Genomic DNA, 14296 nt, shown 5'->3' with positions numbered 1-14296 from the left:
TTTTTAAAAAAATAAATAAATAACAGTATTTTTGAAACTCATGAATCATTTCAAATCCCACCTTTCTGGACCCTTTCCTATCGCCCTCATTTATAAACGTGTATGATGTTTGGTGATGCGTGTTGTGTGTGTTGGTATCTTTTTCTTCATCGCCCAGACTGGAGTGCAGTGGCACGATCTCCACTCACTGCAACCTCCGCTTCCTCGGTTCCAGCGATTTTCCTGCCTCGGTCTCCCAAGCAGTGGGGATTACAGGTGCACACCGCCATGCCTGGCTAATTTTTATATTTTTAGTAGAGTCAGGATTTCACCATGTAAGCCAGGCTGGTCTCGAACTCCTGACCTCAGGTTATCTGCCTGCCTAGGCCTCCACAAAATGCTGGGATTACAGGCGTGAGCCACCAAGCCCAGCCTGATTTAGAGTAGATATCTCTAGGCTCAGTTTTGGGGAGGAAGTGTTAGGGACACCTAGCTGATACGTCAGGAAGAACACCTTCAGGAAAGACTTGTGTGGGAGGACAATCCATTACCTGTAATCTTCTCAGCTTTATGCTGTGCAGCCTTTTTCTCCTTTCCTCATATATTTGCTATTTTTTAGAGTATTCATGAAAAAGGACAAAGAGGCTACTGTTCGTAATATCTAGGGTAAAACCATCATTTAGAACCGGACACGAACTACTAAATGCCAACAATATTCAGGCAGGCAGCGGGGAAAAAAATCTTTGGCTCCTAAACCATCACTTGTTGCTCTCTAATTTGACCTTGGATGCAGCTCAAGTGACCACTTCCATATGCTAAATTGTCAAAAAGGTTCTAGAATACCTAATATAGAGGAGAAGGGGATGAGGATTACAGAGGTGATACAAAGAACCTGACTCATCTTTCCTTTACCGCCATAGCCCCAAACTCTCATTCCTCTGGACCCTCACTTGGATAATTGCAGCTAGGGTGACCATAGCTGAAAATGTTAGTCTACCTCACAGTTCTGCTCAAAACGATCTTAGAACTTTTGAAGTGAGGCTATTCAGAAAAAATACTTTATTTTAAAAGGAGGCAACAAAAGCTAAATTAGTCTAAATAATTTGACTTGGTCACCCAAGTTGGGATTTGCAGAGCCATAGTGTGAACCTCCACTTCATTGTTGCGGTTTTGCCCATCCCGCAAGTTTTATTTCTTATTTATTTTATCTTTTTCTGTTTTTTGAGACGCAGTTTTGCTCTTGTTGCCCAGGCTGGAACGCAGTGGTGTGATCTCAGCTCACGGCAACCTCCACTTCCCAGGTTCAAGCAATTCTCCTGCCTCAGCCTCCGTAGTAGCTGGGATTACAGGGATTTGCAACCAAGCCCAGCTAATTTCTTTTTTTCTTTTTTTTTTTTTTTTTTTTTTGACATGCAGTCTCTAGCCCCGGCTGGAGTGCGCTGGCATGATCTTGGCTCACTGTAACCTCCACCTCCCGAGTTCAAGCAATTTTCCGGCCTCAGCCTCCCCAGTGGCTGGGATTATAGGCGTCCACCACCATGCCCAGCTAATTCTTTTTTCTTTTTTTTTTTTTTTTTTTTTTTTTTTTTTTTTTTTGAGACGGAGTCTCGCTCTGTCCCCCTGGCTGGAATGCAGTGGCGCGATCTCGGCTCACTGCAAGCTCCGCCTCCTGGGTTCATGCCATTCTCCTGCCTCAGCCTCCTGAGTAGCTGGGACTACAGGCGCCCGCCACCGCGCCCGGCTAATTTTTTGTATTTTTAGTAGAGACGGGGTTTCACCATGGTCTCGATCTCCTGACCTTGTGATCCGCCCGCCTCGGCCTCCCAAAGTGCTGGGATTACAGGCGTGAGCCACCGCGCCCGGCCTTTTTTTTTTTTTTGAGACAGAGTCTCACTCTGTCTGTCGCCCAGGTTGGAGTGCAGTGGTGCAGTCTTGGCTCGCTGCAACCTCTGCCTCCCGGGTTCAGGCGATTCTGCTGCTTCAGCCTACCGAGTAGCTGGGACTATAGGCTCGTGCCACCACACCTGGCTTTTTTTTTTTTTTTTTTTAGTAGAGACAGGGTTTCGCCATGTTGGCCAGGCTGGTCTTGAACTCCTGACCTCAGGTGATCCACCAGCCTCGGCCTCCCAAAGTGCTGGGATTACAGGCATGAGCCACGACGCCCAGCCAGCTAATTCTATTGTTTTTTGTGGAGATGGGGTTTCGCCATGTTGGCCAGGCTGGTTTTGAACTCCAGACCTCAAGTGCTCCGCCTGCCTCAGCCTCCCTAAATTCTGGGATTATAGGCATGAGCCATCGCACCTGGCCCATTTTATTTGATTTTTAAATTCTTTTTGTAAATTGACAAACTTTAGTTGTATATATTAGGTACAAAGTAGTCATTAACTACTAACACAATATAGAGTAATTAAATCAAGCTAATTAACATATCACTGCAAATACTTTTGTGATAAGAACATTTGAAATTTTTTTTCTTTATTTTTATTTTTTTGAGACGGAGTCTCACTCTGTTGTCCAGGCTAGAGTGCAGTGGTGTGATCTCAGCTCAGCTTCTGCCTCCCAGGTTCAAGCAATTCTCCTGTCTCAGCCTCCTGAGTAGCTGGGGCTACAGGTGTGCGCTGCCACGCCCAGCTGAATTTTGTATTGTTAGTAGAGACGGGGTTTCACCATGTTGGCCAGGATGGTCTTGATCTCCTGACCTTGTGATCCACCCGCCTCGGCCTCCCAAAGTGCTGGGATTACAGGCATGAGCCACTGTGCCCGGCCACATTTGAAATTTTGAAATATACACTATTAACTATTTTCACCATGACATGCAATATATACCCCCCCCCAAAAAAAAACAAAAACACAAAAACAGGCAGGGCACAGTGGCTCACGCCTATAATCCCAGCACTTGGGGAGGTACAGACAAGGGGATCGCTTGAGCTGAAAAGTTCGAGACCAACCTGGGCAACACAGCAAGACTTGGTCTCTACAAAATGCAAAAAATTGGCCGAGCATGGTGGCACATACCTGTAGACCCAGCTACTCAGGAGGTTAAGGTGGGAGGATTGCTTGAACCCAGGAGTTTGAGACTACAGTGAGCTCTACTGTGCTCCAGCCTGGGTAACAGAGCAATATCCCGTTTCAAAAAAAAATACAACTCATTCCTCCTGTCTGATCTTGCACATCTCCCCATTCCCCCATCCCACAGCCCTTGCTAACCACCACTTTTTTTTTTTTTTTTTTTTTTGAGACGGAGTCTTGCTCTGTTGCCCAGGCTAGAGTGCAGTGGCTGGATCTCAGCTCACTGCAAGCTCTGCCTCCGGGGTTTACGCCATTCTCCTGCCTCAGCCTCCCGAGTAGCTGGGACTACAGGCACCCACCACCTCACCCGGCTAGTTTTTTGTATTTTTTAGTAGAGACGGGGTTTCACCGTATTAGCCAGGATGCTCTTGATCTCCTGACCTCGTGATCTGCCCGTCTCGGCCTCCCAAAGTGCTGGGATTACAGGCTTGAGCCACTGCGCCCGGCCGCCACCACTTCTTCTCTGAGTTCTACTGTTTAGATTCCACATATAAATGAATATGAGCCGAGGTCAGGAGATTGAAACCATCCTGGCTAACACGGTAAAACCCCGTCTCCACCAAAAGTACTAAAAATTAGCCAGGCGTGGTGGCACACGCCTGTAGTCCCAGTTACTCAGGACGCTGAGGCAGAAGAATCGCTTGAACCTGGGAGGCGGAAGTTACAGTGAGCCAAGATCGTGCCACTGCACTCCAGCCTGGGCGACACAATGAGAGTGAGACTCCATCTCAAAAAACCAAAAAAAAAAATGACCTTTTTTTTGGTGGACTCCGCTCACTAAGTGCAAGAGGGAGAGAGAACAACCATGATCCCCTCTCAGCACCATTCCTCCCTCCTCGCTCCCGTTAACCCACCTCAACCACCCCTCCAACACCCTTTTGAAGTTGCCATCCCTACTTTTCCCTGAAACAAGCCCCACTCTAATCAAGACGGGCACCTGCAATTTCTCTTAAGGCTCACAATTAAGCCCTAACAAAAATATGCGTAGCCCTAACTCCTACATGTATAACTCTTCAGAAGTACTGTCCTTTTCAGACTATAAAGATAGATGGAATTCAGACACTATCCCTCCCCAAATATCCATTATCTTCACATATAAACAGACAAGAACAAGTTTAACATTTTATTTTTCATATTTAAGTAAACAAATTATAAAAACATACATTCCCAGCCTTTGTAGTGTTTTCCCAAAGCAAAAAAAAAAAAAAAAGAAAGAAAAGAAAAAAAGAAAAAAAAAGGAAGAAAAAACTCGTACAGAAGGTGGCAGTGTTGATTCATTTAAAGGGAACGAAACACCCTTACAGTATCAACATTAAATGCAAAGAATTCTAATGAACATATTGGTTGTACTACAAAAATAATGAAGCCAGCTAATTACCATCAGGATAAAACTTTACAAAGAAGTGAAGCAGCAAAGAGCTGAAGCAGAAATGACATAGGAAAACAGCAGCAAAGTCCTTGAGTCCAAACAGTCCACCTCAAAGACAAACATAATAAGGAACGAAGGTCCCTAATCCACCTCCTCAATGGTGGGGCCTGACCCAGACCCTCCCTTGGGACCCTGAGCCCCGAAGCCGCCAGGCCCGGGACCACCCGCACCCTGGTACAGTCCGCTGATGATGGGGTTACACACCTGCTCCAGCTCCTTCCTCTTGTGCTCAAACTCGTCCTTCTCGGCCAGGGTGTTGGCATCCAGCCACGAGATGACCTCTTGACACTTGTCCAGCACCTTCTTCTTGTCCGCCTCGCTGATCTTGCCCTTGAGCCCCTCATCCTCCACGGCGCTCTTCATGTTGAAGGCGTACGACTCCAGGGCGTTCTTGGCTGACACCCTCTCGCGCTGCACCTCATCCTCCGCTTTGTACTTCTCTGCCTCCTGCACCATGCGCTCGATCTCCTCCTTGCTCAGGCGGCCCTTGTCGTTGGTGATGGTGATCTTGTTGGCCTTGCCGGTGCTCTTGTCCGTGGCCGTGACGTTGAGGATGCCGTTGGCATCGATGTCGAAGGTCACCTCGATCTGGGGCACGCCCCTGGGGGCCGGAGGGATGCCGCTCAGCTCGAAGCGCCCCAACAGATTGTTGTCCTTCGTCATGGCCCTCTCGCCCTCGTACACCTGGATCAGCACCCCGGGTTGGTTGTCCGAGTAGGTGGTGAAGATCTGCGTCTGCTTGGTGGGGATGGTGGAGTTGCGCTTGATCAGGGCAGTCATCACGCCTCCGGCCGTCTCCAGCCCCAGCGACAGCGGAGCCACGTCCAGCAGCAGCAGGTCCTGCACGTTCTCGGACTTGTCCCCCATCAGGATGGCCGCCTGCACAGCCGCCCCGTAGGCCACAGCCTCGTCGGGGTTGATGCTCTTGTTCAGGTCGCGCCCGTTGAAGAAGTCCTGCAACAGCTTCTGCACCTTGGGGATGCGGGTAGAGCCCCCGACCAGGACCAGGTCGTGGATCTGGGCCTTGTCCAGCTTGGCGTCGCGCAGAGCCTTCTCCACGGGCTCCAGGGTGCTTCGGAACAGGTCCGAGCACAGCTCCTCGAACCTCGCCCTGGTGATGGACGTGTAGAAGTCGATGCCCTCAAACAGGGAGTCGATCTCCAGGCTGGCCTGGGTGCTGGACGACAGGGTCCTCTTGGCCCTCTCGCAGGCAGTGCGCAGCCGCCTCACGGCTCGCTTGTTCTGGCTGATGTCCTTCTTGTGTTTTCTCTTGAACTCCTCCACGAAGTGGTTCACCAGCCTGTTGTCAAAGTCCTCCCCACCCAGGTGGGTGTCCCCGGCCGTGGCTTTCACCTCGAAGATGCCGTCGTCGATCGTCAGGATGGACACGTCGAAGGTGCCCCCGCCCAGGTCAAAGATGAGCACGTTGCGCTCTCCCCTTGCCCGTTCTGTCCAGGCCGTAGGCGATGGCCGCCGCCGTGGGCTCGTTGATGATCCGCAGCACGTTGAGCCCCGCGATCACCCCCGCATCCTTGGTGGCCTGGCGCTGGGAGTCGTTGAAGTAGGCCGGCACGGTGATCACCGCGTTGGTCACCGGGTAGCCCAGGTACGCCTCGGCGATCTCCTTCATCTTGGTCAGCACCATGGACGAGATCTCCTCGGGGTAGAATGCCTTGGTCTCCCCCTTGTAGCTCACCTGCACCTTGGGCTTGTCTCCGTCGTTGATCACCTGGAAAGGCCAGTGCTTCATGTCCGACTGCACCACCGGGTCGCCGAACTTGCGGCCGATCAGCCGCTTCGCGTCAAACACGGTGTTCTGCGGGTTCAGCGCCACCTGGTTCTTGGCCGCATCCCCGATGAGCCGCTCGGTGTCTGTGAAAGCCACGTAGCTGGGGGTGGTGCGGTTGCCCTGGTCGTTGGCGATGATCTCCACCTTGCCGTGCTGGAACACCCCCACACAGGAGTAGGTGGTGCCCAGGTCGATGCCGATCGCCGCGGCTTTGGCCATGCCGGTGCCCCGCTGTCTGCTCCCCTCTGAGATTCGGGACTGGAAACGGCGGACGGGACCCGCGACAAGAGCTCAGTCCTCCGGAACGCAGGAAACTCAACGTGCTGGTGCCTGCAGCCGCACAGGTTCGCTCTGGGAAAGCCTTGGGACCGAGGGAGTCACGCTCATAAAACGAAGCCCACTCTCGCAGCAGCTCCTGAGGCTGGCCGTTTTCCGGACCGCTTGCCCCTCGGCGTTTATAAGCCGTCTCGGAGACCCGCCTTTTCCCTTCTGAGCCAATCACCGAGCTCGATGAGGCTGCCAGGTCGGGAATATTCCAGGGGTTTCGCCTCCCGTCCTGCCCCCCAGCCTTTCTTGAACCAATCAGAGGCCAGGGTGCCGCCCTCTGCTCCGAACTCTCCAGAGTCTTCTGGGATTCACTGGAGGGGACAGGGGCCCTGAGACAAAGTGGGAGTGGCGGTGGGAAGGGCGTTGGTCTCCATGGCGATGCTGGCCGCTTGCCCTTCATTAGGTAATTGACAGTAAGGGACCGATCTGGGCTTGTAATTTCAGGGCGGTGCAAGATTGGTCGGATGACTTTGGAGACCACCAGAACCCGAAAGTTACCTTGCTTCTCGAAGGAGGCGGTGCATCGATGTGCCTAGGAGACTCTGATTGGACTGTGTCTGTGAAGGACGGGGCAGCTTTGGGTCCTTTCTCCAAGGCACCCAATGGCCTAGTCGGCCTGAGAAACGACCCGACTCTCCCGGATGTTTTTTTCATCTTAATGGGAAGAAGGAATGAGATAATGCAATATAGTTTTTGACATAATCTTTAACCTACAAGGATGGGACATCTGGGAGTAGGAGCCTTTATATTTTCACAAGCAAAGCAGTTGTGTAAACAGGTAGTTCTTAGCAAGACAGGGGCACCCATCCAAGGAGGAAAGGAGGCGCTGGTCGGGTTGTGGGAGGAGTGGGTCGGCCGCACCCCTGACCCCGCCCTCAGCCGCTCCCCTCTGAGGCAACCAGGAGTTAGAAAAAATTTTCCTTAGTATGTAGGCCGTCCTTAAGGCATTTTGGGTTCCTCCATTTCCCTCCCCATTCCTAGCTTGGGGTCCGGGACACCTCCTTTCTACTTTCTCCTCAATTCCTGTTTCACTCCAGGACAGTTTGTAGAACTAGGACCTCACAGTCCCAAATAAATTTTTCTGTCTGTCCCTGAAATCCCTAGGCTGTCCACCGTTTTTAGGTCAAATGTAACAAGATGGTGAGCCTGGGAGGGAGGTACAGGGGGTGTTTAGACCTCTTTAACATCACATACTACAGCTGTTTGGCAGGTGGCCCTCTAAGCAAACTGTGGAGTGATGCTGGAAATCAGGAGGGGTTGGGACCCAGGTTCTAGCTCCTCTAAAACCTCAGGTTATGTGTCTTAAGTTTGTTGTTTCCGTTTTGAGACAGTCTGGCTCTGTCGCCTAAGCTGGAGTGCAGTGGCGTGATCTCAGCTCACTGTAGCCTCCACCTCCCGGGTTCAAGCGAGTCTCCTACCTCAGCTTCTCGAGTAGCTAGGATTACAGGCGGGCGCCACCACGCCCGGCTAATTTTTGTATTTTTAGTAGAGACAGGGTTTCACCATGTTGGTCAGGCTGGTCTCGAACTCCTGACCTCCTGATCCACCTCGGCCTCCCAAAGTGCTGGGATTACAGGCGTGAGCCATCATTCCCGGCCAGTTGTTTTTGTTTGTTTTGAGACTGACTCTCACTCTGTCGCCCAGGCTGGAGTGCAGTGGCGAGATCTCTGCTCACTGCAACCTCTGTCCCTGGGGTTCAAATAGTTCTGTTGCCTCAGCCTCCCCAATAGCTGGAATTACAGGATGTGCCACCACTCCCGGCTAATTTTTGTATTTTTAATAGAGACGGGGTTTCGCCGTGTTGGCCAGGCTGAATGTGTCTAAGTTTTTATCCTGGATTCCAACTTCCTGCGGATTCTCCTTCCTCCTGTTTGAAATACAATTGCATTTAGTAATTTACTTTCCCCTTTTTTTCCCCTTCATTCTTAGTGTGAATGCAAGACCCTTTTGTTAGGCATCTGAAAGGAAAATGTGAGGGGGTTGAAGCAATAGTACTGTGTTTACAACCTACCACAAAAAAAAAAAAAGAAAGAAAGAAAAAAAAAATAGTCTCATTGCCATGCCGACATTCCTGTCGCCCCGGCTGGAGTGCAGTGGCCGGATCTCGGCTCACTGCAACCTCCGCCTCCCGGGTTTACGCCATTCTTCTGCCTCAGACTCCCGAGTAGCTGGGACTACAGGCGCCCGTCACCACGCCCGGCTAATTTTTTTTGTATTTTTTTTAGTAGAGGTGGGGTTTCACCGTGTTAGCCAGGATGGTCTCAATCTCCTGACCTCGTGATCCGCCCATCTCGGCCTCCCAAAGTGCTGGGATTACAGGCTTGAGCCACCGCGCCTGGCCATGCCGACATTCCTTGAGCACAAATGGAAAGAAGTTATTGATGAAGGGAATAATCCTGTTTTTAAACACTTTGCTCAATTGGCATTTTTCATATGCACACCACACACACACACACACCTGTCCACTATCAAAACAAGGGTTTTGGAATTCAAGGGTATTCATTTGTTTATAATTCACTGATCTAAACTGATGTTGCAAATAAATTGCTTTAACAATCTGTGTGTGTCTGTATGTGCAGGTCGGTGATAACTTTCACATTCAGCTTTAGCTCCCTAATGAATCACCTCTCTAAGCTAGTCAAACCGGTCAAACTTCAGGAATTTTCCCAAACATTTCTCTATGAAATGTCTGGCTGGAGATTCTCCCAAACTTTCATCTTAGCTGCACAGTGTATCAACACTTCCAGAGACCCTTAACCTCACCCCTCCCTCTGGAAGCTTCCTCACCATCAACTGCTACTACTGGCAGGTCTGGATTCATTCCTTCCCTCCTTCCAAATCTACAATTTAAAATAGTTCTCCGAGGCCAGGCACGGTGGCTCACACCTGTAATCCCACCACTTTGGGAGGCCGAAGTGGGCAGATCACCTGAGGTCAGAAGTTCGAGACCAGCCTGACCAACATGGAGAAACCCCATCCCTACTAAAAATTAAAAAAAAAAAAAAAAAAAAAATTAGCTGGGCATGGTGGCGCATGCCTGTAATCCCAGCTACTCGGGAGGCTGAGGCAGGAGAATCACTTGAACTCAGGAGGCGAAGGGTTGCAGTAAGCCGAGATCACGCCATTGCACTCTAGCCTGGGCAACAAAAGCGAAACTCCTTCTCAAAAATAAAATACTTAACTGATTCTGTTGAGAAACATAAAAAGTGGGGGGGGGGGTGGTAAGAGAGGGGGAGAAAAAAACCCCTCTCTATTGGCATGAAGCAAAGGGCATTACTGTCTCAAGTGCCTGGCAAGTAGATGTGGTGTTTTTGTGGTGTTGGGGCCCCAAATCTTGGATGCTCTCTGGATAGCAGAAAAATCCAATAGAAATGCTGTTTTTCCTGAATCACTCATACTAGTCAGAGTCTACAGTGCTATAGTTGACCTAGCTTTTTTTTTTTTTTTTAGGCGGAGTCTCGCTCTGTCGCCCGGACTGGAGTGCAGTGGCCAGATCTCAGCTCACTGCAAGCTCCGCCTCCCGGGTTTACGCCATTCTCCTGCCTCAGCCTCCCGAGTAGCTGGGACTACAGGCGCCCACCACCTCGCCCGGCTAGTTTTTGTATTTTTAGTAGAGACGGGGTTTCACCGTGTTAGCCAGGATGGTCTCGATCTCCTGACCTCGTGATCCGCCCGTCTCGGCCTCCCAAAGTGCTGGGATTACAGGCTTGAGCCACCGCGCCCGGCCTTGACCTAGCTTTTAAGTGAAGCCTCTATGGACTAGACTGGAAACCCACACATCCATATTCTTTGTCCATTTCCTGACAAGGAGAGAGTCACCTGAATTTTCTTTCTTTTTTTTTTTTTTTTTTGAGACAGAGTCTTGCTCTGTTGCCCAGGCTGGAGTGCAATGACACAGTCTCAGCTCACTGCAACCTCCACCTCCCAGGTTCAAGCGATTCTCCTGCCTCCGTCTCCTGAGTGGCTGGGATTAAAGGTGCACACCACCATGCCCGCCTAATTTTTGTATTTTCAGTAGAGACGGGGTTTTGACATGTTGGCCAGGCTGGTCTTGAACTCCTGACCTCAGGTGATCCGCCCGTCTGGGCCACCCAAAGTGCTGGGATCACAGGCGTGAGGCACCGCGCCCGCCTCTTATTTCCTTTTAGACTGGATGCTTCCCAAGGCAGAAATCCAGACACAAGTTTAATTGCTGTCTAAGGTGAATATATAAGAACCCCAGGAGATTTTTCAGAACTTTAATGTGATTAATTTCAGAATTAGGTTTTTACTGGATTCTGTGTTTGGAAGGATCAGAGCTCAGATTCCCCAAACTGAAAGCTGGGTCAGATGGTTTCAAAGGGAAAAGAGAACTGAAGAGGGAGTGCCAAGAACATAACTGCTACAGCAGTGTGGGGTAAGAGAGCTTTCTTCAGGCTGACTCTGCAGGGTGTTTTCCTTCCTTCTCCCTCTCCTTTTTATAGTTCCTCAAACAGTAGTTGTCTTAATTTTGTTCATTTTAAAAGATGGTATAGACTGGGAGCGATGGCTCACGCATATAATCCCAGCACTTTGGGAGGCCGAGGTGGGTGGATCACCTGAGGTCAGGAGTTCGAGACCAGCCTGGCCAACATGGCAAAACCCCGTCTCTACTAAAAAACACAAAAATTAGCCGGACGTGGTGGCACACACCTGTAATCCCAGCTACTCAGGAGCTGAGGCAGGATAATCACTTGAACCCAGGAGGTGGAGGTTGCAGTGAGCTGAGATCACTGCACTCCAGTCTGGGTGACAGAGCAAGACTCTGTCTCAAAAAAATAATAAATTTTAAAAAATAAGATGGTATAATTTTAAGTTCATCCAGACGAAAGCAAAAGAGTTAATTGATATGAAATCTAGAGGTAGGCATTCTTAACTGAATGAATGACATATGCTTCAATGACAAAGAGAACCCTGGCCATTTCCAGCAGCATGGAAAGAAAAAATCTGGGAAGGGAAAATCCTGGATTTGCATCTGCGCTCTATTTCTTTGGTGAGGCTGTTTTTCTTTTCAACAAGGAAGTACTTGTAAGTTGACTAAATAACACAAGTTTCGACGTGTTCATCTCTAAAACAGCATTAACAATATCTGGACTGGGTGTGGTGGCTCACGTCGGTAATCCCAGTGCTTTAGGAAGCCAAGGCAGGCACTTGAACTCAGAAGTCCAAGATCAGTCTGGGCAACATAGTGGGTGGGACACCATCTCTAACCAAAAACTTTTAAAAGTTAGCTGGGAGTGGTGGCAGGTGCCTGTAGTCCCAGCTACTTGGGAGGCTGAGGTAGGAGGCTCGTTTGACCACAAGAGGTCAAGGCTGCAGTGAGCTATGATCACACCACTGCACTCCAGCCTGGGAGACAGAGATCCTCTCTGAAATTAAAAAAAAGTAAAAATTTGGCCGGGCGCGGTGGCTCAAGCCTGTAATCCCAGCACTTTGGGAGGCCGAGACGGGCAGATCACGAGGTCAGGAGATCGAGACCATCCTGGCTAACATGGTGAAACCCCGTCTCTACTAAAAAAATACAAAAAAAAAAAAAAAAAAAAAAACTAGCCGGGCGAGGTGGTGGGCGCCTGTAGTCCCAGCTACTCGGGAGGCTGAGGCAGGAGAATGGCGTAAACCCGGGAGGCGGAGCTTGCAGTGAGCTGAGATCCGGCCACTGCACTCCAGCCCGGGTGACAGAGCAAGACTCCGTCTCAAAAAATAAAATAAAAATAAAATAAAATAAAATAAATAAAAAAATAAAAATTCCCTACATGATCAAAGAAAATATTATCTTCTCCCTCCTTTTATTGGGGATCCCATATTCTCAGATGTGACTCCTAGTCATTCTTATTTAGGTGTTTAAAAGTTGGGGACCATTAGTAGGACTACAGCTGCTTTCAGCTTAATGTAAAAACTGTCCTAAGATCTGCAGGCACAGGCCATTCAGTCAAACCTTTTCATTGTCAAAGAGAGCACCAAGGATCAAAGAAGTTCAGTGGCTTGATCTGGTTACCCAGAGGACAGGTTACAGAACTGGTGATTGGACCCACACGTTCTCACACTCATTTTGTACTCCTTCCCACACTGGCTTATCAACCTAACTGGGTTTTGTTTGCTTTTAATTTTGTGGATAGACCTAATTGTTGTATTCTCTAAAAAGGAAAACAAATGAACACAGTGCTGGGCACTCAGCACCTCAGGTTTGTGATCAGCCAGGGACTCCCTTCCTGGCTGCTGTTCCGCTCTTCGGACTCACGACCATGGCCCCTACAAGCTCTTGCCTTCCCCACCTTCCAGCTCTCCCAGCCCTGCTTCTCCTTTCTGATAGAACAGATTGCTCAGGCAAAAAGAGGGGAAAGGAGGGGGGAGCCCCGTTACTATGGCAAAGTTGGCATACAGTTCACAGAATCTTCTGGACGTTAAATATAGAGTCCTGACTAACCTTGATGTTTTAGGACCGCTTGGCGAGGGGAGGGAGAGAGACTTGGGTGGCGCAGTTTGTTGGGCAGTGTCCCTAAGAATGACACAGCAGTTCTCGCCTTGAAGGTCAGAAAACTCTAGAAACTTTGAGCAGAGCCAACCACAGGGGAAAGAGCCTCAGCCAAACCCGAGAAAGGGCGGGGGAGTGCGGTGGGGAGGAAGAAAAGGCTGGGCCGCTGGGGCCTGAGGGCGGGGCTGGCTTCGGGGCTGCCTGTCCCACTCCTGCGTTTTCCGATGGTTTTTTTTTTTTTTCCAAAAAGGGATTAAAGGAGGAAAGAAAGAAGGACCTTTCGAGTTTCTCTCATACTAGGTAACTTACAAGACGAAAATATTGGAGAGTTTTGTAACTTTCATACAACTAAATCAGATGCATTGGGTGGCCAGAGGCGAGAAGAGAAGGTCCCCACGGCCCGCGGCCAGCGCGCACCCGTCTGCGCGGGGACGCGCGACTGATGGGAAAGGAGTGGGGGACGCAGTCGGTTGGCTTTTGCCTACCGCCAGCTCAGCGCCCCGTTCTAGTCCCTCGCCCCGTGAGGCATCAAGAGAATAAGAAAATTAGACCCTCAGGAGTGATTCTCGGTTGCTGGGCTCCTCCGCAGTCCGAACCTGTGAACCTGGTCCAGCCCTTCTCTGGTGCCCTCCCTTCTAATTTTTTTTTCAACTTTTTTTTGAGACAGGGTCTCCCAGGCTGGAGTGCAGTGGTGCAATCATGACTCACTGCAGCCTCCATCTCCCAGGCTCAAGGGATCCTCCCGCCTCAGCCTCCTGGGTAGCTTGTTCTCCAGGTCCGCGCCACCACGCCGTGCTCCTTTCTCTTCTCCAATTATTGATCGGGCTGGACATGGGCCAGCGGGGTGGGGCGGGTTTAACCCGGTGTCTGGAATGCTCCGCTGCCCTACCCCTCAAACATCCCTTTAAATAGTGGTGCTAGGAAAGGACGAGGGCCCGGTGGGCTTACTCCCTCTGGCTGAACTGCACCTGATAGATACCTCAGGGACGTTTCCCAAGGGGACGGATTTAGATCAGTTAGCGGGAGGAATGGTGGCTGTCACAATTTTTTATATTCACGTAAGGATCGCCCCCCTCAGAAATCGCCAATATTGTCCCCCCCAAAGTAACCTCATTTCCTCTTTTAGCCTAAAGCCGTATTATTTCTGCCCACTTCTCTCACATCTATAAAATACTGTAGTTAATTTTTTGTTTTGGTACCTTTTTCGTCTTTT

The 14296-nt window shown here is 50.0% G+C and overlaps 1 protein-coding gene across 1 annotated transcript in view; it reads right to left on the bottom strand.

The window, feature by feature from the left end:
* Positions 1 to 4158: 4158 nt before the first annotated feature.
* The window catches only part of LOC104678130 (heat shock 70 kDa protein 1), a 28842-nt gene continuing 18704 nt past the window's right edge, over positions 4159 to 14296 (bottom strand). Inside the window, exon 2 of the mRNA XM_030928736.1 lies at positions 4159 to 4567. Coding sequence (XP_030784596.1) covers positions 4559 to 4567 — 9 coding nt within the window. The 3' untranslated portion in view covers positions 4159 to 4558. The remainder of the gene's footprint in view (positions 4568 to 14296) is intronic.

Source organism: Rhinopithecus roxellana, chromosome 4 (genome assembly GCF_007565055.1).
Source record: "Rhinopithecus roxellana isolate Shanxi Qingling chromosome 4, ASM756505v1, whole genome shotgun sequence".
NCBI lineage: Eukaryota > Metazoa > Chordata > Mammalia > Primates > Cercopithecidae > Rhinopithecus > Rhinopithecus roxellana.
This window is presented reverse-complemented; position numbering and strand designations above follow the sequence as displayed.